At 40.8% G+C, this 26,186-nt stretch overlaps 1 protein-coding gene across 1 annotated transcript in view; it reads right to left on the bottom strand.

Moving 5' to 3' along the window:
• Window positions 1-288: 288 nt before the first annotated feature.
• The window catches only part of MGAT5 (alpha-1,6-mannosylglycoprotein 6-beta-N-acetylglucosaminyltransferase), a 232,462-nt gene continuing 206,564 nt past the window's right edge, over window positions 289-26,186 (bottom strand). The window contains exons 13-17 of the mRNA XM_077829937.1: window positions 16,477-16,623; window positions 12,965-13,081; window positions 12,058-12,132; window positions 5,535-5,692; window positions 289-792 (exon numbers count right to left, since the gene is read on the bottom strand). Coding sequence (XP_077686063.1) covers window positions 594-792; window positions 5,535-5,692; window positions 12,058-12,132; window positions 12,965-13,081; window positions 16,477-16,623 — 696 coding nt within the window. The 3' untranslated portion in view covers window positions 289-593. The remainder of the gene's footprint in view (window positions 793-5,534; window positions 5,693-12,057; window positions 12,133-12,964; window positions 13,082-16,476; window positions 16,624-26,186) is intronic.

Here is a 26,186-nt window from a genome sequence, read left to right as displayed (position 1 = left end):
AGGATTTAAAAAAGGACTGGGAGCAAGCAGCTATATATTGTTATTTGTGTTACCTTGTGGTTCCAAGTTCTTGTGAAATGCACCATTTTATAGCCATTCAAGCTGCAGCAGCACCCAAAACAGTGCCCCAATAATAAATGTAGTCCTCTCCCCCACCCACCACGTGCATTTTCCCCCCATTTTTTTACTGGAATGACGTTCAGATTCTTAGCTGACGATGACGGGATGTTTTAACTAGTTAAAAAAATAGAAAAACACTTGTTTCATCCAAAAAACAACAAAAAAAAGTTTGATGGGTCTGGGAATTTTCTACAAACTGTTCTTGGCAATGATCTCCAAATTGTTACAAAGCATGGAACTTAATTTCTCTTTTCCTTGAGTAGGTGGAAGATTTCAAAGAGCTCCACTGCAAGTGTTCACTTAGAAAAAAATAAAAATCATTTAGATGTTCGTTATGAATCCCTCTTCTCAGAGAATTCCGCTTGGCAGCATTTGCTCGGCCTGCAGCAGACAACTGGACAAAAGTGCAGGAAGTATAAGTAGTTCTCTCAGAACCACTTTGTTCATCCCAAAACTAAAGCAAGGTGCTGCTGCTATAGACAATCTTTGCAAAGCGCAACCTGTCCCTTATTATAGTCCCTGCAGGGGCAGATTCGTTTGTGGTTTGGATGGGATCCCGCACAGCTGAACAGCAAAAGATCGCCCTGAAAAATGCAGTGTTTCTTGCTTTCATCAAAAGATGGGACCACGATATCATTTGCAGATTCAACGGTTTGGCATTCCACGTTATACCTATAAAGCAAGACACACTTGTCTAAGTCACATTCCCATCATTCATTTATAGCAATTCAGGTAAATAATTTTCACTCCTAAGACGAGAGCCTTACTATAAAAAGCTTAAAAAAACCTGAACTAGAGCAGTAATTAAATCATACCATGATATTACATTACACAGTTTTCAAGTAAACACTCAGCCAAACAGAAATAGGCTAATATAGATCACATAGTAACTGCTGGGTTATAGAAACAGCCAACGGGCATAAACAGAATATTAGTCATTTTACTTTCCAAGTTTCCAATAATAGCAACCCTTATTCTGCCTATTGGCGCTGGAAATTGATCAATATTTATGATGCTAAGCAGCAACATAAAATACTTTCATCCCATTAGGAGTCTGGCTCTGTTCCTACAGAAAGTTAAGCTGGAAATGTTAAGTATTAAAAAACAATAAAGAACTTTCAGACTATGTTAAACTGACAAGCCTCAGAGTCCTGTAGAAATGGGACTGGTTTTGTGATGTGCCTCCCTACCTTTGTATTGCACTGAATTGTGCAGGGATAGGAGAAGCTGAGATTGGTTTGTTTCATGAAGTCTTTAGAACTTTTTGTAAACAGTACATGTAGCAGAATGTATGAGTGTTAAATTGGGAAACAGTCAAGAATGAGGGGAAATGACAATGCAACAGAGAATCAAACAACATTTTTGATCTTGTGGCATGAATTGGAAGACATTCAGTCTAACATTCTTCCTAGAGAGTTTCTTTGACTTTGGCTGCCACTCTAGTTCTCCATTTCTCATTCTCCATCTTATTCTCAGTATGGAATCCATCTGTCTCATTTGCTGCAGCCTTCTTTGGACACGGTACGTCATTACTGTACCTCCTTCTACTCAGACTATATTACCTACGAAATGCTCTCAAATCTTTTCTATTTGTCAGACAAAACTATAACCCAAGATGGGAAAATTTTGTCTGCCGAGTATCTCAATTCTTAATGAAGATTGGACCAAAAAGGTGCAATATTTGCAGTGGACAATTATTCTGAACGAGCAATTGCAGACATCAAATGCTAGTCAGCATGCACAGTTATTTCCTGTAACATAATCCTCTGCGCTCTGATTCTGGTTTAATCCAGAACTGTAAAAAGCTATTCTTCTAATTCATCATTTGACTTCTCCATTGAGGACACATTTTGCTTACATTAAAGATGTATTAGCTTTATATTGCAACTTCCATGCAGACAAAGATCTGTAAGGGAGCAATTTTCCCCTCATTTAAGCACAGTATAGACCAATTTCAGCTGGATAAATACAGTAACAGGGACATTCTGCAGAATTAATTGTATAGAAGAACTGCAATTAAGATTCTCTCCATAAAGTCTCAGTCAGACCAGTGATCGAGAAATAAAAACCTTTGTGTCTCATTACCAATATCCTGAGCCAACCACTGTCATCTTACTTAGTCCATAAAAGTATCAGAAGCATTAACATAAGTGTTTTTTTCATTTGGTTTTTGGCAATACATAATTCAGATGTTGGCCTTTTTCCAATCAATGTGACCAAAAGTTCCTAGTACAGGGTCACATTCTCTACAGAGGGCTTTTCCCATTATATTTTATCATGTGTAATGGGGGAGGGGGTGAGTTTGAACTGTCTTACGTCATGTCATACTGATTGGTACCTAATGTATGAAACAGGAAAAGGCTTGGATCAGATTCATTTAGCAGCATTCAGGTGTATGTGCATAAAATACAGAAAAAGGACAAGTCTACCTATTTTCTGGCTGCAAAGCTGAAGTAGGGTGGTTACCACTGAAAAGTCAGTTGATCACTCAAATACCACTGTGTAGTAACGGTTGGTATTTTCCTACGCTGAGGCCAAGAAATAACTGAGATAGGTTAGATACCACTGTGAATAAATGTTAAGTATTTAAACAATGAGCACATTAAGTGTTTATTTTTAGTCATTCAGGAAAGACAGCTAATTTTCAGAATTCAACAAAAAATGATTCTCTTCACTGTTTGGTCTAGGCACTTCCATATTTTAAGCAACCATAAAGATGGAAGCAAGACAGCCTGTCAACAGGATAAAAAAAAGTTTTACATCTGTGTGGCTCTTTGCAGTTTCCAACAGAAGTTGTATAGCTTCAACATTTCTTGAATACATAAAAGGCATGTCTGTGGTAAAATCAGCAGGAAATAGCTAACCTAGACAGCAGACTTCCTATTAGTCATCTGTTGCACTGCAATTTCTGACTACATTTGATTGACATTGTAAAGTGATAATTTTACACACATACATACAGACACCTGAAAGTAATGCTGATTTCCCTAATGCATAAGTGATAAGCATTCTTAATTGACCCTAACTTACCTAATGCGAAAGGGTTTTGGAGCCTACATATTTAGGATACTACTGAGAAAGAGTTTGCAGAAATGCTAATTATTAACTGCCAATGAATATGGATGTTTCAGGATTAACCAGAGTTAGAAAGAGCAATATGAAAAAATATGAAGATAAATACAGCTTTATAAACATTTTTATTTAAAATTGCATGAACAATTGCCTCAAATCAGCTCTTGTATTGTGGAATTTTAATTTGTTTTATATTGCAGAAGTGTTAATTTCATCATTCCACATGTTTCACTCTCCCCCAGATAAAATTAGGATTAACATTTAGTGTCTCGCACATAAACTCACTAAAAACAGGAAATTCAATGTTGAAGGGTACAAAGTACTCCTCCTCAACTATACCTACTAAGTGTCCGAGGAGTGGCAAACCTATCCTGGATGGCTACAATCTGGCAACTGTGGCAACTTCAGCCCAGGGGCTTAACTGTAGTGCATGGATTGGCAACCTTTGGCATGCGGCCCGCCAGGGTAAGCCACTGGTGGGCCAGGCCGGTTTGTTTACCTGCAGAGTCCGCAGGTTTGGCCGATCGCAGCTCCCACAGGTCGCGGTTTGCCGCTCCAGGCCAATGGGGGCTGCGGGAAGTGGCGCGGGCCGAGGGATATGTTGGCCGCTGCTTCCCGCAGCCCCCATTGACCTGGAGCGGCGAACGGTGGCCAGTGAGAGCTGCGATCAGCCGAACCTGTGGACAGGGCAGGTAAACAAACCGGCCCGGCCCGCTGGGGGGCTTACCCTGGCAGGCCACAGGCCAAAGGTTGCCGATCCCTGCTGTAGTGCAAACATCCTCACATTTAAGGGCACTCTGCAAAGCAGGCAGGCAGGACAGAGACTGCTGCTCTCCCTCCTAAATGCTGAGCTTCCTGTTGTGAGTATACTGTGGAGTGTGGGGGCAGAGCTGAGCACTGCAGCTGCCTCTTTGCTGCCTCCTCTACTGTAAGCGGCACGGACCAGTGAATCACTGAAGGAGTGCCGACATATTTCTCACCCCATCTTCCACCGTCTGGGGGAGCAGTCACCAAAAAATTGGGGATGAAAGGGGAGCCAGGGAAGGGAAAGGGGAGGAATAGAGAGAGAAGGATTCAGCTGGGTAGAGACTCTATGGCAGAGGTGGCCAAACTTACTGACCCTCTGAGCCGCATACAATAATCTTCAGAAGCTCGAGAGTCAGGAGCACCACCCTGCCACAAGGCAGAAGCCCCGAGATCTCCCCGCCCCAGTCTGGTAGGTGGAGAATGGGGGTAAGGAGTCACACTTTAACAGTAAAAGAGCCACCCTGATCTATGGCATAGGAGAAGGAGGCAGGAAGACAAACATTTGTAGGTGAAAATGTGGAAACAATTGGAGGGAGGGAGGGAGGCAGGCAGGCAGGCCCCAGCAAAAAGTCATTAACAAATCAGTCAGTTATTATTGTTTATTGGATCATTTTCTTTGTTAAAATGATGGATTTTATGAGCTTGTATTGCTCAGTAAGTAACTGAGCGGTACAAGACAGTACATTTGTGGGGTGCAAGACTGGGATTAGGTATATGTGGGTGTTGCCCCATATATAATTCAAGAGTGGCTGGACATAGCACTCTTATATATGTGGGTGATTTGCATGCTAGAGGCTGGGGTGAGTGTGCAGAGTGGCAGCTCACACAGCAAAATGGGCATAGTGCACACCAGACTGGAGAATTAAGGGGGCACAACTGTCCTACGATCTGGGGTAATCTAGCTAACTACCCTACAGGGACTAAAAGTTATCAAAAAACCTCTTTAAAATTATTTACAATAAAATTATTTACTAAGAAAAAGCTTTCAAATATTTACAGATTGAAGATCAAGTGAGTAGAGAAGAAGCTCCAGACACTGAAAGTTCTGATGCAGGCCACACAGCGGTAAGAGGCTGTCGATTCACCCTGCTCCTTTTATCCTCAGTACAGAGCACGAGGAGAGCAGGGACAGGTGTGTGGACCAACGGAATCTGCTTGTGAGAATACTCTGGCTCCAGGCACATGGAGCGCCTGTGTACCCAGAGTGGAATTCAAACAGGGACCAGCACTCAAAGAAGAAATACTAAGATTTCTTCAAATGGTTAGAACAGTTTTAAGGCTTAAACTTTTCATTTTAACATACTGTATTTAAATTAGAATTTATATGGCTGTTAATAAACATTTATATTATAAGAGACTATTTTAAGGCAACATATGCACAAAGTCACAAATTTACGATTTATCTTTTCAATTTTAACTCTGCTTTTCTGGAGTTGAGAACTTGACCACTCAACATTACAGCTGCATTAGCACTATTTCCTCCTCCGCCTTTAGATAAGATACCCAACTATATTTCCATACTCCTCAATACTTACTTCAGCAGATCCTTGTCTTTGTTAAGGTGTTGGAAGAAGGATGGCTCACAGATGAGCTGGTTTTCCTGACAAACTTGTTTACATGATTTTCCAGGTTCAGTAATTTTTACCTGCAGTGCACTTAATGGTGGCCACATCACTTGCCCATGACAGAAATCCTGCAGTGACAAAGTGTACAGTATTACACAGTCTTTGAAAAAACTTTTCTATGGTTAAGAAAATAGCAGTGGTAATTAAAAGCCTAGAAAACTTTTTTTGGCAGCAAGACCATCTTACCTGTATTCGGCTGACAGATTGAGAGTTTTAATAAGGAGAATTATCACAATGGATCTCCTAACAAAAATTTGACACTAGCCAGTACCAGATGCTTCAGAAGAAAGTGCAAAAAGTGCTGTTCTTCCTCCAAGGAGAAATTTCTTCCTATCTCTAAGTTAGTGGTTGCCTTATGAAGCAGGATGGCTTATGTGTCTCATTTGTAAACATGAGATTTAATACGATCATAGAATCTATTTACTCTTTATCTATACATATCTAATCCATTATTGATTCCCTCTTTGCTTCAGTGATATCTTGTGGCAACAATTTAGTGCTAAACAAGTATTACTGTTAGAATGACACAGATACCACCAGAAAGTCCTGGTAGAGAATGATTCCAAAAGCTGATTATGTATCCCTTATGGAAAAAAGTTCCCAAGTGCATATGTCTGCCCCAGCTTGCTCCTTTCCAAATGCTTAGCCATAGAGTCAGTGACACTTATATAAAAGACTGAGTTTGATATGTTATGTGCTTTCTCTCTAGACCCGAGAACAAGCATTCACAGAGTTTGTTTCCATCTCCCAATGGAGCTACTGGTGACATGACCACCCAGACTAGTACTGACTATGAACAACGTGAACTCTCCTATGTGGTTACTGCAGAGAAAGGAACATCGAGATTTTGTTCTAAGTGCACCTTTTGGCCATTTATTTTATTTCCATTTACAATAAAGAGTGCTCACACACAATTGGCAAAGTACGGAAAGCTTATTTAAAATGACAGGAGTCAAATGTAAATTTTAGTCAGCTCACGTCTTCAGAGAAACCGCAGCTCTAAATACAAACACCGCCCCATGTTATTGGCTAGTTCTTCAATCTTCCCACTAACTCCCTTTAAAGTCTGGGTCAAACAAATAAGTCCTCCAAGTCGGGAGGCATTTGATCTCCTGGGACCCTTATAGACTCACAGACTTCAAAGCCAGAAGGGACCATCATGATCATCTAGTCTGACCTCCTGCACACTGCAGGCCACACACCCACTCCTGTAATAGACCCCTAACTTCTGGCTGAGTTACTGAAGTCCTCAAATAATGATTTAAAAGACTTCAAGTTAGAGTCTCCCACCATTTACACAAATTGAAACCTGCAAGTGAACCATGCCCCATGCTGCAGAGGAAGGTGAAACCCCTCCAGGGTCTCTGCCAATCTGACCCAGGGGAAATTCTGTGATCGACCCAGAAACCCAGATCTCAATCCTGCTCTGTCACTTCCATCTCATGAGACTTCACTTTGTAGCAGACATTTTTGTTGTTAGTCCCTAAATGTACGACTTGCATTTTGCGCTATTAAATTTCATCCCATTTTTATTACTCCGGTTTAAAAAGTTGTCCAGATAATCTTGTATGATATTCCAGTTCTCCTCCATATTGACAATACCTCTCAACTTTGTGTCATTCGCAAATTTTATTATCGCACACCCATTTTTTTTTTTTTTGTGTGCCAAGGTCGGTAATAAAAAAGGTTAAATAAGATTGGTCCCAGGACCGATCCCTGAGGAACTCCGCTATTAACTTCCCTCCAGCCTGACAGTTCACCTTTCAATATGACCCATTGTAGTTTCCCCTTTAACCAGTTCCTTATCCACCTTTCAATTTTCATATTAATCCCCCTCTTCTCCAATGTAATTAATAATTGCCTAAGTGGAACTGTATCAAGTACCTTACTGAAATCCAGGTAGATTAGATGTACTGCATTTGCTTTGTCTAAAAAAATCAGCTATCTTCTCAAATAAGAAGATCTGGTTGGTCTGGCATGACCTACCTTTTGTAAAACCATGTTGTATTTTGTCCCAGTTACCATTCACCCTATGTCCTTAACAACTACTTTCTCTTTAACATTTTGTTCCAAGACCTTGCTTACAATTTTTTTCCTTTCTTAAAAATAGGAGCTATATTAGCAATTCTCCAGTCATAGGGTATGACCCCTGAGTTTACAGATGCATTAAAAATCCTTGCTATTGGGCTTGCAATTTCATGTGTCAGTTCCTTTAATATTATTGAATGTGAATATAATGAATGCCCGCCATCAGCCCCCAGCCAGAGACCTTGGCGCACGTTTACCTTCCCATATATGCACACCCTATTCATGGCCTCACAAAGTCATGGGACCCCCTCGTCAACCTCCTGCTAGCAATGGCCAAAATGGCCCTCTACAACACCAGGGAGAGGGGGTTCTCTGTGACTGTGGGTCCTATTTCTGATCCGCCCTCTGTTCATGCACCCAGGCAGAGTTCCTCTGGGCGGCGTCCACTGGCTCCCTTGACATCTTCGAGGAGCAGTGGGCGTTGTCTGGGATTCTCTGCTCGGTGTCCCCTTCAGGTTCCCTTTTTTTGACCCTCTGACCTTCACACCTATCCCGGTTATATTTTCTGTTGTCCCCCGTAATTATTTGACTTCCCGGGCTCAGTGGATCCTCCCCATAGGTTGGGGGAGGGTCCTTTAGCTGTCGGCAGGCTTGCGCCTGCTAATCTCCACAGAACCCAATAGGGTCAGCCCCCTTTTCTATTATCTTGAGGTGGGATCCAACATCAGCACCTCATGGAGGGAGAGAGATGCTCTCTCCGGTGGACTGGTACCAGTCCATTTAGAACTTAGGTAAAAACTAATAACTTTAAATTTATCTGGGAAGGCTACAGGTAAGTAGGGCAGATCCCAGAGCACGGGTGCCACAGGTTTCATATAGGATTCACCAGTTTATAACTGGGCAGCTACCTTCTGCAGAAGTTCTGAACTGATTTAATATGTAGCCTTATATAGAGCACACTGCAATAGTCTTGGTGTTGAAGTAGCAAAAGCATGTTTGAGAGTAGCAAGATCTGCCTTTGAAAGGTGAGATACCTGAGAACATGCTCAGGACAAAGAGGGGTAAATGAAATACCTGGACCAATACATGAAAATAAAAATCTGAAGCAGACACATTCAACATCACACACCAGTGAAGTATTAGTTTAAAATAACTTTTTAAAAACAAAAATTTAAACTATGTCTTTAAATGATTTTTTAAAATCTACTTTCAATGCTTATGCCACATGAAAACCCTGGGTAACTGAAGACCCATTCATCTGATCCTTCACCACATTGCTGAAACAGCCAGTCAAGGTATCATTTAGTTCCACAAAAAGTATCAGTAACAGCATTCAGTCACCATAAGCCTGATCCTCAACAGAAAATTGGTGATGAAAGGCTCTGTATCTTGTTGCCAATCCCAGGAACCAAACCAATTCCCTTGTCTATGGGGAAAATATCAAAACTCCATAAGGTTTTAAAATGATGAACTATTGCCATAAGGCATAGAATTGCCCCATTCATTCTGCTCCAGTTCTTCTTAAACGGGAAACAGTCTGCTTTTAATATCTTCCATGATTCATTTACTCTGTATTGCGTTTTCTGATTCCCCCCTTTTCATTATTAACTTTGATACCCATAGGAACTTCGGTCTATTAGTGTGGAATCTTAAAGGATATATTCTATTGTTCTGTAAATACAACAATACATTAGCATTGTGTTATTTTCTGATAAAGGGGCAACAATACCTCTTTGAATGTTATAACTATGAAAGATAAGACATCTCATTAGACAGGTACTATTGGAACTGGGAGCTTAATCTTGAAAGTGAATGAGTACCTGGATACTCCCATTGAAGTCAAAGAGAGCAGAAGCTACTAGTGCTTCTTAGGATCAGGTCCTGGATGAACAGTTGTAATGAGAAGGAGTGTAGTTATATTGGTCTATATAAAGCATTCCTAACCTGTTACTGCTTAGCTTTTCTCATTCTAACCCCAGCATCTCAAAACAGAGAGACCGGTCTTTGAAACATGCTTAATATCCTAAATGTTTTAATGCACTTTATCAACAGAATGTAGCATACAGTTCAACCCTGATAATCTAAAACGTTTTATTGATATGAGAATCATTGAGATAACCAAGATTTCATATAAACATGGTACTTCATATAGTTGCTTTGGGGATTTCATAACTTTTTTCCCATTAACTAAAGCAACATGGTATACACAAGTGGTTAGTCTAAATGGTTTATACATAAAATGTGACTGTCACCATGAGCAAAAATGATTTTGACACAAATTGAAAAGAAAGCTTCACAGGTATAATGGATCCTATTAGCTGAGATTACTATGGTGACTTCTTATATGCAAAGCCCCAATATACAGTAATTATTTCTCTGCAACAATAGCTACTCATTTAGTATTAAAATTAATAAGTTATTATTAATGGCTGCCATTGACTCTCTCATTCAGTGGTTTAGTTCATTTTGTAACCATGAGAGCGAGCAATTTTACATTTTAAAAAAAGGTTTTTGAGTAATTTACAAACTCATTTTGGTATCCCATAATTTAATTTTAAATTATGACTGGTTAACATTCATTTTTTTTTTAATGCAGTCACCATGCTTTTAGAAAGACTTTGCTCTACCATTTGTCCTTGGGTCCCATCTTACTCACTTCATTTTACAAATATACAATTAAAACAATAATTGGGGGGGTGGGAAGGGGGAGAGGGAGGGGAAGGGGAAATCCAGGTCAGAAAATAAAGATCAAGAGTGGTATAAGAAATTATAGTTATAGATACACATTGAATCAACCAAAGAGGAAGATTTATAGAACTAGACCTAACACTTTCGAATATCCACACCAAAAACAAATTAAAGCAAAGAAAAGAGCTTTCTAGCTACACGAAGGTCATGCCACTTCCCCCCGTTTACATTTAACAAGTTATCTGCCACTTGGATCTCATTACTTTCCCTCTTTGGATCCCTCCAATTTCTCACCCACCAAATCAATATTTTAAAACCCATAACCTCACCCAATGAGACTCCACACGGCCCTGCCTACCATCCCAATCCCTCCCTGTTCTTGTTCCTTACGGTTTCCCACCTTGCTCTTTTTTGGTATGTCTACACAGCAAAGAAAAACCTGTGGCCGGCCTGTGCCAGGTGGCTCGGGCAGTGGGGCTGTTTCATTGCTGTGTAGGCTTCCAGGCTTGGACCTCAGCCTGTGCTTTGGGGCTCTCCCACCCCGCAGGCTCCTAGAGTGTGGGCTCCACTCCAAGCCCAGAAATCTATGCAGCAATGAAACTGCCCCAGAGCCCGAGACCAGCTCGGCTGGCACGGGCCTGATGAGGGTTTTTCTTTGCTGTGTAGACACACCCTTTGAGCCTTAAAGCTTCTCTGTTTCCATCTTCCACTCTTGTCTTCATGCTTTCTTCCTTAACATACCATATGGCTGGAACACCCTTGCTGTGCCACAGTGTGGCATCTACCTTCATTTAAATTCCCCATAAATCCCTCTTCTTCTGCAAGGCCCATGAATACTAACCAACATCAGCAGCTACCAAAATTATTTAGCCAATATTATGTATATTAAGAGAATCCATACTTATGCTAAAGTGAACCACTTTTCCCAGAAATCCCTAAACTACAATAAATTAAAAACTGTGTGTAAGCTTTTGTTACTGGTGCACAGAGATAAAGTAATATTTTGCTGAGGTTTGTGAAAATAATAAGAAACTCATGTAATTGTTCCTAAAAACTCAGTACAAATGTCCAGTGATCTCGGATAGTGATGCAGATTGCATGGGAGTGGAAATATTAGCGTAAAAATGACACAAGCTGATTTTGGGCAGTTTGTGCTCATAGTAACAGCCTGAAATACATATATATACTCCTCAGCATTCAGTTGTGTTTCTGGAGCAGTCCATGAAGTGGTAAAGTATTTAACTCTTACCTTTCTGTATTGTGGTAACTGAGCTTTGACTAACCACTGGACTAAAGTTTATAAGGGGGAGCATCAGCTGCACTTCCTCTGTCTCTTTCCTCCTCTGGCTGTTTTACGAATGACTGAAAATATTTGTGGCAAAGTCTCAAATAGTTTTGGTTTGACTGAAACTGTGTTTTTTGCTGAATAAACTATTTGTCCAAAAAATGTTGCCTGACACCCAGTACTGACACCCAGCACCCTTTGCTAACTACTAGACCACACTGATGTGGTTTCTTTTTGTCATACACCAAACCATCATAACAGTAGAATGGCTGCCAAAGACCTATGAGCTAAGCCACAAGTCCTGAGACCTGATTTGCAGAGTTGGACCTTTGCACCCAAACTTTTAAAAAAAAGTAATTCCAAAAACAAACAGTTTTAATACTAAGGCATTCTTTAAAATAGGTTTATTTCATCAACATTGAAAGGTCATACCTGCTTTTCAATGAATGCATTCATCCTTTGTAGCATCCCCTCACATGTAAATTCATAGGGCAAATAAGGTTCAATCTGTTGAAACAGTACAGTGTGTTTAGATTAGAATTTTTACGGAATCATTTTACTGCAAGCGTCCCTGTGGTGTGCTTTTGTAGTAAACGTAGTCATTAACAAATCACTGTTTTATGCAGCCCCCAGATTAAACTGATTTTTGCTCTCTCAAAGGCAATTCTGAAATTAATCAGTGATTGTCTTTGAGGAGATGTTAAATGAGGGAAATTAAGAGTTTACTGAGCAGTGGCAGAGATAAATGTAGCACAAGACTCTACTGTCTCATAGCTGCCTGTTTGTAATTCTGTTTAATTTCCAAATTCAAATAGTCCAAAGGAAAATATGATTCTATAATTAGATGCTCTTTGAAAATGTTTTCAGACTGCCTTTTGATTTTTAAATCCTTACATTAAAAGCTCATAATGTAAATGCAGAAATATCTTCATAGCTTTCCTGTCATAGCTAAATAATGGGTTCAACTGAACTAAGAATAGGGCAACTGATTTACTAAATGCACAGAAAACTTACAAAGACTCAATAACAAATCTAGTAACTTGGACTCTGTGACTCACATGCTAAAGCTACACTCCTTTATGCTTACACGCATGCTTAGTTTTATTCATGTGAGTAAAGTTAAGCACGTGTGTAAGCATTTGCAGGATCTGGTACTAAACTCTGATGCTCAGATACCGCATATACATCACCTAGTGATGGGTGTGGCATAAGACCCCAAAAGGACAGAACCTTCCAGTCTGTGGCACTCAATTCTCTTAATGAAATTAAGATTTTGAGGCACTCTGCACAGCAGTAGCTCAGACAACAAGTACTGATTACGAACAGAATAAATATTAACCTTTTGATTCAAAATTGCTTTCACTGCTTTCTCGACCTCAGAAGGATCATTGATGTTCACAGTCCAGACATGAGGCTTCCCAATGTAAACCTCAGCATAGGGATGCTGAGACGTCAACTGAAAGAGAAAATCAATATACTGGTAAAAATCAAGGGTCAAAATATCTTTCCTGGCCCCCTTCACTTGGTTTGGGTCTCAGGATATAATACACATAGATAATGCAATAACAGAGCTGGAATATAAAAAAAACTTATTTTCTCTTTTACCTTTGTTTTAGGTGCTCTATATTTTCCCCATTAAATCTTGTGGGTGAACTTGGTGCATATATGAAATGCACTGGATTGATAAGTATGGGGACCAACGACCTCTAATTTATCCACACAACAGGTAACAGCAGTGGAAGCTTCCGTCTCGCTTTATGTACCAACCTCTCTCATTTTCTCTCTATACTCTGCTCTCTGGGTGATTCCATCTCCTTCTTTGAAATCAGCTAACACATCCAGACGAACTACTCCCAAATCTCCTTTTCTATCCAGAGCCTTCCATCCTCTATCCATTCCTGCATCTCTCCCCATCTCAGGCATCTCTTGAAAATCTTTCCATCCCTTCAAGATGAAATGTCAATACCTTTCAATCCAAACCCTCTCTTCTCCCTTTTTCTCTCACACGAACGTGAGAAATTTGCGATGATTACTGTGCACATTTGATTCGGATCTTCTATTCTCAGACTCCTAGCAAGGTTACCAATTAGTGCTTATTACAATATCAACGATACTATTGCCATGCAGATATGTATCCTCTGGAAACTGGACTATCGAACTCATTTTACAACCCTCACATATAACCATTGTCCTGGGAAAAGGTAAAATATCTTCGCTTGGACCAACCCCCAATTGGTGGTCCAGTCATCATCTTCATTCCTTTGCAATTTGTGTACCTGATGCTATGTTATCTGTGTCGTCGTTTTACCTTTCCTGCTTGGTTTTTGATAACCTGTTTACAGCCTCATTTGATTTAACTCCACGTATTCAGGCAGGCAGAAATACAAAATTGAACAGGGAAACAGAGTCACACATAATATTCAGAAAAAAATAAAGACATTTTTCCCAGTTCATCACATCTACTAGCCTTTGGCAGTCTGAAACCATGACCTAGAAGTGAAAGGCTCTATATATGATTAATTGTTCCCCATGGCATCCAATCCTCCATGCTCAAAAGTTCTTAAACCACATATGATTACAGATTAATCAGTTCATACTCAAACTTACTTATCTTAGCCTCAGAAATGTAAGTAAAATTAGGGACTATCTAAAAAGATGCAATTAGGGTTATTTCTTTTATTTCTTATTGGCTTGTGCACTCCTCTGGGCTAATTCCAGATGCTTTTGTTTGCTTGTAACTTTTAAGCTGAACCCCCAAAAAAGCTATTTTGGGTGCTTAATTTTTGGAATTGCTCTTTTAAAATCTAGCAAAAGCCTAAATTCCAGATGTATTTTCTTTCTTTTTGTTTTTAATAAAATTTATCTTTTTTAAGAAAAGGATTGGATTTTTGGTGTCCTAAGAGGTTTGTGTATATGCTGTTTGATTAGCTGATGGCAACAGCTAATTTCCTTTTTTTTCTTTCTCAGCTCTTCCCCGGTGGGGGTGGGGGGAGGTGAAAGGGCTTGAGGGTACCCCAGAGGGAGGAATTCTTAAGTGTTCCTTCCTGGCTTCAAGGGTTCTTTTTTTTTGGCATTTGGGTGGTGGCAGCATTTACCAAGTCAAGGGCAGAGAAAAGCTGTAACCTTGGGAGTTTAATACAAGCCTGGAGGGGCAAGTATTAATTTTAAAAATCCTTGTGGGCCCCCACCTTCTGCACTCAGAGTGACAGCGTGGGGATTCAGCCTTGACACCCACAGATTACATTTTCTGTCTATATCAGCTGTATCCTAGTGAACCATGCTCCCCCCGTCATCATCTTTTCAATTTCTCCTGAAAACCCATTCCTTCCATGAAATCTGCATATGCCAGCTGACCTCAGTATCATACCATTACCACTACTGTTTAAAAGTGATATATATTTAAATTTTAGATTGTATAAGCTACTGGGGGCAGGGAATATGCCTTTATTGATAAGTTGAGTGGCAATGGACATAATGTTAGCACTTAAGAAATATTATTATTTGCATTACTTTTCAAAATGTGATTTTTTCCCCCCAAGCATGTAAATATAATGATTAAACTTCACACAGCTTAAGCTCTTCTATTTTTTAATTGCCATTTCCTCTATTTTATTATTGTTTTCTTTGTTAATAAAGTCAAACTTAGGAAAGGGGTGAATTTGGACTACTATATCCATTGTATTTGTAGAGCAGATTGAGAACAGTGCACAAAACTTTTTGGTACAGGCAACCTATGTTATTTAATTAAAATGAGAAATGGTAGAAATGCATCGCTCATCAACCAATTGGCATGAGTTTAATGTGCAGTTCATCTAGCTGAACCACCATTTGCAAGCAGACCAATGTTATCATGCAAGCTGTTCCTTATCTTCATATTCTCTTTTACGTATGCAAGATCATTCTCCATTTGATTAACATACACAGTACTTATTCAAAAACAAATTCAAAGTTGCAAGCAATAGCGTGTGTTAACTAATGTCAGGACAAGAAAAAAATTACTAGATAAATGCTAAATGTTTTCAGTATGTTATAGGCCTAACTTTACCCATACACAGATATGATGCAATTATAATGCAAAACACAATGAACAACAATATTCAGTAAATCCTTGCATGGGAGGCCAGTTTGTTTGATCTTCTCCTTTTCCCTTCAGAGTACAAAATATTCTGGATGCTTTGGAGACTTGTAGTTTGCTTTTCCTGTTCACTCTTCAAAAATTGGTTTCGCTCTCCAAGTGTCTTTACATTCAAATACACACAGTTCATTGCTAGTGTTACTATTATGGCTAAACAGAATCTTAACAAAAACTTCTCTGCAAAAATAGTAAGTACAACATTCATATTTATTTGAACAAGCATGCACTTATTGCTCAGTGATGCTCATTCCCTTAATGGAAGTCACGGGGATCTCAACTGAGGTTTCCCCTGGATAGAAAGTCAGATCTTGAAGTGAAACTTGTATATATGGTCTGTCAAAAATAATTAGAAGAATGTAGATATACATGGACACAGAGTTATAGCTTAGAAGTACTTCATGGGTTTCATTATTTTATTATCATAGTGCCTAGTTATAACATAATTGTCTTACACAGGACTAATTATACCAATTCGGGTCACTGCTGTATCAGGCAAAAGGACAAACTGCTCTGTCTGCAGTAAATTATGCACCTTAGTTTGACATTCTGTTTTTTACTGTAATATTACAAAGCAAGCAGTTATTTGCAATAAAATGTTTGTTGTTGTACAATCCTCAAACAGAGAACCATTATAGTACAAACAGTATCATCAACTCAGACGTATCACAGCCCCAGTACTTTGCAATGTCTGAAACATCAGTGTTAGTAAAGCTTACCTCTCGGAGTGTAGGCTTGCCTTTAAAAAAGTCTGTATTTTTGCTGCTTTTCGGTGGGTTAAATTTTAGATTTAGAAAAGCACATCCATTAGCAATAGCCTCTAGGGGAGCAGGCCCTTCATATGGAAATCCAAGTCCAACAAACAACTGCAAAATAGAAAAGATACATCACCTAGCACCCATTAATTTTGTTTCCCTTTAGAAGACAATAAAAACTCAGAGTTAAGCTAAAATGAACAATGATAAAGATTTTAAGTTTACAAGCCTACAAAATATGTCCACATAACAGTTTTGAAAGGAAATGCGTAATATTCCTGACAGAACTTTTAAATAAAGTTTCATGCTAAATGTTGCTAAGGATTTGGCTGTTCTCTCTCCCTCTCTGCAAAACAAAGAGAGTAATGAAATGTCCTGGAAAACACGTCTAACAATAATCTTCCTGTAAGGGGCTGGAAAGGAAACTATGCCAATCCACTCTAACTTAAACAGAAGGTTTTTCATGAAACTGATGGAACAACAGTCCCTTTCAGTTATGTTTTGGGGAAAAAGACATTTGGTGGTTTGATTACAGTTCAAACAAAACTGCTAGAGTTCTCTGGTAGACCAGTAGGTACAGGTTTTACAACAGTTACATCACTGACTAGCTATGCCACTTTATTTTTTTCCTCTGACTAGCTTAGCAGTTTTTGCCAATATAAAAACACTCAGGCCAAATTGCACAAGCCTTCTGATAAAAACACAGTAGATGGCAGCAAACTTCAGTTAAAGACCCACTACTCAGCAACAGCACTGCAGTGACAAGCCAACAATTCAATTCCACCATTCTAAACTGAAGGGGAAAAGGTATCAGTGCTTACTCTTACTGCCAGCATATAGTACGTGTTATAATAAAGACAATTATTGGGCAACAGGAAATCCAACTGAAAAATATTTAACGTTTTGTCACAAAGAATTCACACCCTTGTGCAACAGCTATTTAGAAGCACCCTCTTTCCCGGCCCTGACACCTGAGAAAATTGAATTAAATAATGTGTCTTTTTATTTTCTTTCATTTAAAATTAGCATACAATGGGTTGGTTAAAAAGTTCTGAGTTACAGCTAGCACAAATCTCTAAACAACACCGTTGAATAGTTCCATGCATACGCTAGTTTCAGCTACTGCCTACTAGATCTAAAGTCTCATGCATTCATGACATGACATTCAATTATGCATTCAAGACATGACAAGGAAGGACAGGCAGGGCAGAAAAGGTGGGGGAGTTGCATTGTACCTAAGAGAGCAGTATGACTGCTCAGAGCTCCAGTATGAAACTGCAGAGAAACCTGAGTGTCTCTGGATTAAGTTTAGAAGTGTGATCAACAAGGGTGATGTCATGGTGGAAGTCTGCTATAGACCACCGGATCAGGGGGATGAGGTGGACGAGGCTTTCTTCTGGCAACTCATGGAAGTTACTAGATCGCAGGCCCTGGTTCTCATGGGAGACTTCAATCACCCTGATATCTGCTGGGAGAGCAATACAGCGGTGCACAGACAATCCAGGAAGTTTTTGAAAAGTGTAGGGGACAATTTCCTGGTGCAAGTGCTAGAGGAACCAACTAAGGGCAGAGCTCTTCTTGAGCTGCTGCTCACAAACCAAGAAGAATGAATAGGGGAAGCAAAAGCGGATGGGAACCTGGGAGGCAGTGACCATGAGATGGTAGAGTTCAGGACCCTGACACAGGGAAGAAAGGAGAGCAGCAGAATACAGACCCTGGACTTCAGAAAAGCAGACTTTGACTCCCTCAGGGAACTGATGGGCAGGATCCCCTGGGAGAATAACATGAGGGGGAAAGGAGTCCAGGAGAGCTGGCTGTATTTTAAAGAATCTTTATTGAGGTTACAGGGACAAACCATCCCGATGTGTAGAAAGAATAGTAAATATGGCAGGCGACCAGCTTGGCTTAACAGTGAAATCCTTGCTGATCTTAAACACAAAAAAGAAGCCTACAAGAAGTGAAAGACTGGACAAATGACCAGGGAAGAGTATAAAAATATTGCTCGGGCATGCAGGAGTGAAATCAGGAAGGCCAAATCACATCTAGAGTTGCAGCTAGCAAGAGATGTTAAGAGGAACAAGAAGGGTTTCTTGAGGTATGTTAGCAACAAGAAGAAAGTCAGGGAAAGTGTGGGCTCCTTACTGAATGAGGGAGGCACCCTAGTGACAGAGGATGTGGAAAAAGCTAATGTACGCAATGCTTTTTTTGCCTCTGTCTTCACGAACAGGTCAGCTCTGAGACTGCTGCACTGGGCAGCACAGCATGGGGAGGAGGTGACCAGCCCTCTGTGGAGAAAGAAGTGGTTAGGGATGATTTAGAAAAGCTGGATGAGCACAAGTCCATGGGGCCGGATGCGCTGCGTCCGAGAGTGCTAAAGGAGTTGGCAGATGTGATTGCAGAGCCATTGGCCATTATCTTTGAAAACTCATGGCGATCGGGGGAGGTCCCGGACAACTGGAAAAAGGCTAATGTAGTGCCCATCTTTAAAAAAGGGAAGGAGGAGGATCCTGGGAACTACAGGCCAGTCAGCCTCACCTCAGTCCCTGGAAAAATCATGGAGCAGGTCCTCAAGGAATCAATTCTGAAGCACTTAGAGGAGAGGAAAGTGATCAGGAACAGTCAGCATGGATTCACCAAGGGCAAGTCATGCCTGACTAATCTAATTGCCTTCTATGATGAGATAACTGGCTCTGTGGATGAAGGGAAAGCAGTGGACGTGTTGTTCCTTGACTTTAGCAAAGCTTTTGACATGGTCTCCCACAGTATTCTTGCCAGTAAGTTAAAGAAGTATGGGCTGGATGAATGGACGACAAGGTGGCTAGAAAGCTGGCTAGATAGTTGGGCTCAACGGGTAGTGATCAATGGCTCCATGTCTAGTTGGCAGCTGGTATCAAGTGGAGTGCCCCAAGGGTCGGTCCTCGGGCCGGTTTTGTTCAATATCTTCATAAATGATCTGGAGGATGGTGTGGATTGCACCCTCAGCAAGTTTGCAGGTGACGCTAAAGTGGGAGGAGAGGTAGATACGTTGGAGGGTAGGGATAGGATACAGAAGGCCCTAGACAAATTAGAGGATTGGGCCAAAAGAAATCTGATGAGGTTCAACAAGGACAAGTGCAGAGTCCTGTACTTAGGACGGAAGAATCCCATGCACCGCTACAGACTAGGGACCGAATGGCTAGGCAGCAGTTCTGCAGAAAAGGACCTCGGGGTTACAGTGGATGAGAAGCTGGATATGAGTCAACAGTGTGCCCTTGTTGCCAAGAAGGCCAATGGCATTTTGGGATGTATAAGATGGGGCATTGCCAGCAGATCGAGGGACGTGATCGTTCCCCTCTATTTGACATTGGTGAGGCCTCATCTGGAGTACTGTGTCCAGTTTTGGGCCCCTCACTACAAGAAGGATGTGGAAAAATTGGAAAACGTCTAGCGGAGAGCAACAAAAATGATTGGGGACTGGAAAACATGACTTATGAGGAGAGGCTGAGGGAACTGGGATTGTTTAGTCTGAGGAAGAGAAGAATGAGGGGGGATTTGATAGCTGCTTTCAACTACCTGAAAGGGGGTTCCAAAGAGGATGGGTCTAGACTGTTCTCAGTGGTAGCAGACGACAGAACAAGGAGTAATGGTCTCAAGCTGCAGTGGGAGAGGTTTAGGGGCTGGATATTAGGAAAAACTTTTTCACTAGGAAGGTGGTGAAACACTGGAATGTGTTACCTAGGGAGGTGGTGGAATCTCCTTCCTTAGAAGCTTTTAAGGTCAGGCTTGACAAAGCCCTGGCTGGGATGATTTAGTTGGGGATTGGTCCTGCTTTGAGCAGGGGGTTGGACTAGATGACCTCCTGAGGTCCCTTCCAACCCTGATATTCTATGATTCTATCTCTCTTTAGCAAACTAAGATACTCTCCATTAAAACTTTTACTTCAAGGGAAAATGAACTTGAATTAAAAAAATCCTAAGTGACTATAGTAAGAAGTCTATTTCAGGCTACAGATAAAAACAGTTTAATTTAATTTGAAGCATAAATTTGTAATATCGGCCCTGTTGTAGATAGGTATTGCAGCATTAGGCCTTTAATCCTCTCTAGCCCCTGGCATTAGCAGTTTAACATTTTGAGCTGACTGGCTCTAAAAAAAGAAATTCACAGAACAGCTTGAAATGTTAATGTCCCTCCCCAACTCTGAGAATACTGAATCTCTGTGCAATCATAGAATCACAGGGTTAGAAAGGACTGCAAGGGTCATCTAGTCTAACCCCCTGCCAAGATGAAGTATTTGTTATGTCTAAATCATCCAAGGCAGATGGCTTTCCAGCCTCCTTTTGAAAACCTCCAGTGAAGAAGCTTCCACAACCTCCGAAGGCAATCTGTTCCATTTTCTTGCTGTTCTTACAGTTAGGAAGTTTTCCCTAAAATTTAATCTAAATCTGCTATGCTATAGTTTGAACCCATTGCCTCTTCTCCTGCCCTCTGTGGCAAAAGAATAACTTTTCTCCATCTTTTTTATGGCAGCCATTCTGAAGACGGCTATCATATTCCCCTCTGACTCGCCTCTTTTCCAAACTAAACATACCCATTTCCTTCAGCCTTTGCTCATATGGCTTGCATTCCATCCCTTTGATCATCTTTGTCACTCACCTCTGGATCCTTTCCAGTTTCTCTACCTCCTTTCTATACATTGGTGACCAAAGTTAGACACAGTACTCCATCTGAGGCCTAACCAGCACTGAGTAGAGCAGTACTATTACCTCCTGTGATTTGCATGCTATGCCTCTGTTTATACAACCTAAAATTGAATTTGCTTTGTTTGTTACAGCATCGCATTGCTGACTCATGCTGAGGCTGTGATACACCACAACTCCCAGATCCTTCTCAGAAGTGCTGCTGCCAAGCCAGTTCTCCCCCGTTCTGTATTTGTGCAATAAAAGTTAAATGTTGATATTAGAAATAGCAGCAAATTTCTCCTTCAAAATAGCAAGTGCACTGCAAGCAGCTCCTTCTAAGACATGTCAAGCAAACAAATATTTGAAGGAAACTTTTTTGATTACAAAAAAAAGTGTTATGGGGAAACTGTAAAAATGGAAATAATTCTCAACAAAAACTAGGCTATACAATTTTAAACTAGTTACACACACACGCACATATATATAAACTAGTTAAAATTGTATATAATAAAATTTATATATAAAATAAAACATACAGTACATTTCCTTCTAGATGAAAAATTGTCATTCTAAGTTTCACCTCAGAAGACGTTCAAGAAACAACTTCCTGAAAATAGGGCCTTGCGGACACATTACATTTATTAAATTGCACACAGGAAATTTTAGTAATTTTTTAGAAACATTGACAGTTAAACTGAACCCTTATAATTAGCTTAAACAGATACCTGGATCAACCATTAACTAAAAGATTTGAAATGTCACTAACAATTCTACTGTGCCTTGTTTTTAGTTAGATATGGAGAACAGTATAGTTGTATGGATAAGGAATTCACTACCTCCCCTAAATTGATGCCATGCATTGCTGAAAAATTTTGCATCTATTCTGTGTTCTGTTTATTTAGAGTAAGCTCCATGGAAAAAAAAAGACCATGTCTTTATATTTTGGCAGCACTGGGCACACCATCAACACAAACAAATACACCATCACCAGTTGGGCACTAATTTGAAAATCTTACAGACTCTAATGGTAAGTATTTCTTATCCATACTTAAGCTATGCTTCTTCAATGTAGCCCAGATAGTCAGGAAATCAATGTATAACTTTCACACAAATGAGTAATAGTACAATTGAAATAATAAAATTTAAATTAACTCATGAAAATCATATCTGATGCGTTTCAAAAGCAAAGCTTAAAGGAGTGTGACACATTTCCATTAACTCATTCTCATTCTGCTCTGATCTACAAATCCTTTCCATTACAGGCAGCTTATTATTTGTGAAAAGGCTACAACAATCTGTCAGAATACTTGTAAGTGTAGGTATGTAACAAATGTTGCATGTCAAATTGCATCAAAAGTCCAACAGAAGCAATCAAGCATCTGGGAACTGAAGGCTGCATTTTTAAATGCATGTGGACCAAGTGTGTTTGGAAAATGCTCACCCAATTAACCCGGGCAGAGTTTTGAACTGGGTGCAGGGAGAAGGCTTCCTTACCCCCCATGTAATAAATGTTGGACTACTAGGTTAGGAAGTCAGACTGCTTACTCTCACCCTTTAGGTTCCTTGCAGAGTCTGAAGGGGATCAAGGAATGTTTGCTTCCTTATTAATAGATTTACAGATTCCAAGGCCAGAAGGGACCAGTGTGACCACCTAGTCTGACCTCCTGTGTTAAACAGGACATAGAACTTTCCCAAATAATTCCTAGAGCAGATCTTTTAGGAAGACATTCAATCTTGATTTAAAAATTGTGAGTGATGCAGACTCCACAATGACCCACGATAACTTGTTCCAACAGTTAATTACTCTCCTTGCTAAAAATGTATGCTTCTTTTCCAGTCTGAATTTGTCTAGCTTCAACTTTCAGCTACTGGCTCATGTTATTCCTTTCTCTGCTACAGTGCAGATATTTACAGACTGTAAATCAGGGGTTCTCAAATTGGGGGCCAGGACCCCTCAGGAGGTCATGAGGTTATTACATGGGGGGTTGAGAGCTGTCAGCCCCCAACCCAAACCCCGCTTTGCTTCCAGCATTTATAATGGTGTTAAATATAAATTAAAAACAGTTTTTAATATAAGGGGGAATCACACTCAAGAGGCTTGCTATGTGAAAGGAGTCACCAGTACAAAAGTTTGAGAACCACTGCTGTAAATCAAGTCACCCCTTAACCTTCTCTTTAGTAAGCTAAAAAGATTGAGCTTTTTGAGTCTGTTGTTATAAGGAATGTTTTCTAACCCTTTAATCATTGTTGTGGCTCATCTCTGAACCCTCTACAGTGTATCAACATCCTTCTTGACCTGTGGATACCAGAACTGGACACAGTATTCCAGTAGCAGCTGCACCAGTGCCAAATACAAAGATAAAATAATTTCTCTACTCCTACTCGAGATTCCCCTGTTTATACATCCCATAAATCATATTAGCTCTTTTGGTCACAGTGTCACACTAGGAGCTCATGTTCTGCTCATTATCCACCACAATCCCAAAATCTTATTCAGAATCACTGCTTTCCATGAGAGAGCCCCTCCATCCCAGGTATGGCCTACGTTCTTGCTTGCACACAATTTACCAAGCCATCCAGACCACACTATATTAGTGACCTGCCCTCTCTATTATTTTATCACTCCCCTAAGGCAGAAGGGGCTTCAGAGTTGAGTACAGAGTGATGGAAAGTACAGCTGAGCCAAACACAATATCAGAGGCAGAGTTGTGAGTTATAGCACAATGTTCGGTGAATGTATGTATAAATGCCCAAGTAGCAGCTCTACAGATTTTAATGATTGGCACATTTTCCAGGAAGGCCATGGAAGTGGCAATAGACCTTGTAGAATTAGTGCATATAAGCAAAGGTGGTTGACTGTTATAAGATTGGTAACAAGAGTAAATGCAGTCTGATATCCATTTAGAAAGTCTCTAGTTAGAGATAGCCTACCTTTTTGATATGTCTGCTAGTGAGATGGATAATGTATTGGGTCTTTCCGAAAGATTTTTTTGTCTTGTCTATACAGAAGACCAGAGCTCTCTTGACATCCAGGGTGTGCAGCAGGGCATCTGGGGATTTAGATACAGTTGGGGGTGGAAGACTGGCAAGTGAATGGGCTGAGATGGAACATGGAAGAAAGCTTAGGTAAAACTTTGGGGGTGGGGCGGCAGCATGACCCTGTCCTTAAAAAACCCTGAGTTCGGGGTATGCTATTGGGGCCCCTATTTCTTCAACCCATCATTCCAACGTGATGGCTATCAGGAATGCTGTCCTCATTGACAAATGGAGAAGTGAGCAGGTAGCCAGAGGTTCGAAGGACTGTCTTGTTAGGCATTTAAGGACCAGATTGAGGTCCCATACTGGGATAGGGCATAGGACTGGCAGACAGAGGTTTCCCAGCTCTCTAAGGAATCTCACTGTGCTTGGGTAGGCAAAGACGGAACAGCCCTCTATTGAGGGTGAAAAGCCATAATGGGTGCCAGGTGGACTCTTATGGAGATCATCGATAGATCCGAGGTTTTCAGAGCTAGGGTGTAGTCTAGTGATGAGGTCATCGGTGTAAGTTGTCTGTAGTCACACCAACTGGCAAGCAATGTCCACTTTTGAGAATGCATGTAATGAGTAGATTGTTTTCTACTTTGTAATAGTGCTCTTTTTACATCTCCTGAGCAGGCTGTCTCTATTCCCATGAGCCATCAACCAACCATGCTTTGAGATGAAGCATCATGAGACTGGGATGGAAAATCTTCCTGCCCTCCTGGGAAAGGAGATGGGGAGTGGTGTAGAGAGTAATCGGAGGGCAACCAGACAGCTGTATCGTTTGCCTGGGCCAGGTCAGAACTATTAGAATGTCTCTGGCTCTTTCTTTATTTTGAGCATAACTGACTTTTAGGGGAGTCATCAGGAATGCATACAGTAGGGCTGACAACCACTGAAGGCGAAAAGCATCCCCTTAGGATTGGTGACCCAATCTACCTCTCAAGCAGAAGCGTGCATTTTTTGTTTGATGCCGTGGAGACAAGTCTATCCGAGGGGGAGCATGCCATTGACAGGATATCTAGTGCAATATGTCGGGGTCTATTTCCCACTTGTGATCTTGGAAGAAGTGTCTGCTGAGTGCATCCGCAGTCACGTTCTGAATGCCTGGGAGACAGGATGTTGAGATAGTGATTTAGTTTTGTATGCATTAGTTCCAGAGTCTGACAGCCTCAGTACAAAGGGAAGGGGATCTTGCTCCTCTTTGGCAACTGATGTAAAACACGTGATATATTGTCCATCATGATCTTTGTGTGTTTACCCTTGATTAGTGGTAGGAATTGGTGACAAGCATATTTGATCGTTCTGAATCCAAGGAGATTGACGTGTAGTATTGTCTCTTGATGTTTCCACTTGCCCTGGATCGTGTAAGCATTGAGACTGCTGGGGGAGGATGTGCAAAGGGAACTCCTGTGCACACGTTGTGATGGTCCTTCCACCCGTCGAGGGATTGTTTCACAACGGTAGGTACGGAAAGAAGCATACTGCCTAGTGGGTGAACAGACAGTTTGGAGTCACCCTTGAAGGCAGTGCATTCGAAGTCTGGCATGTTCTGTCACGAAGGTGGTGGTTGCTATATGCCCCAGGAACGGGGGTTTGGGGGCTGAACTGAATTGTGTTTGCTATGCTGGAAAGAGCCACAAACCCGTACCAAGGAAGGTAGGCTCTTACTGTCACTGAATTGAGATGTGCCACTCTGAACTCTAGGTTCTGTACTGTGGCCAAGGGGGATTTTTGTATGTTCAGTTGTTGGCCCAATTCAAGGAAGAGGCCTATGGCTTCAGAAGTTGCCTGCAATGTTAGTTCCAGAGAGCGGCCTTTCAGCAACCAATCGTCCAGGTAATGGAATATTAAAATACCTTTCCTGCAGAGCGAAGCTGCGCTGCTACTATCAACATGACCTTCAAAAAGACCCTCAGGGCGGATAAGCCAAAGGGGAGCACTTGGTATTGTAAGTGGTCCTGGCCAACAATAAAATGGAGGAATTGTTTGCTATCC

Source organism: Eretmochelys imbricata, chromosome 11 (genome assembly GCF_965152235.1).
Source record: "Eretmochelys imbricata isolate rEreImb1 chromosome 11, rEreImb1.hap1, whole genome shotgun sequence".
Classification (NCBI taxonomy): Eukaryota; Metazoa; Chordata; order Testudines; family Cheloniidae; genus Eretmochelys; species Eretmochelys imbricata.
Note: the sequence above shows the minus strand (reverse complement) of the source record. Positions and strands in the feature narration are given on the sequence as shown.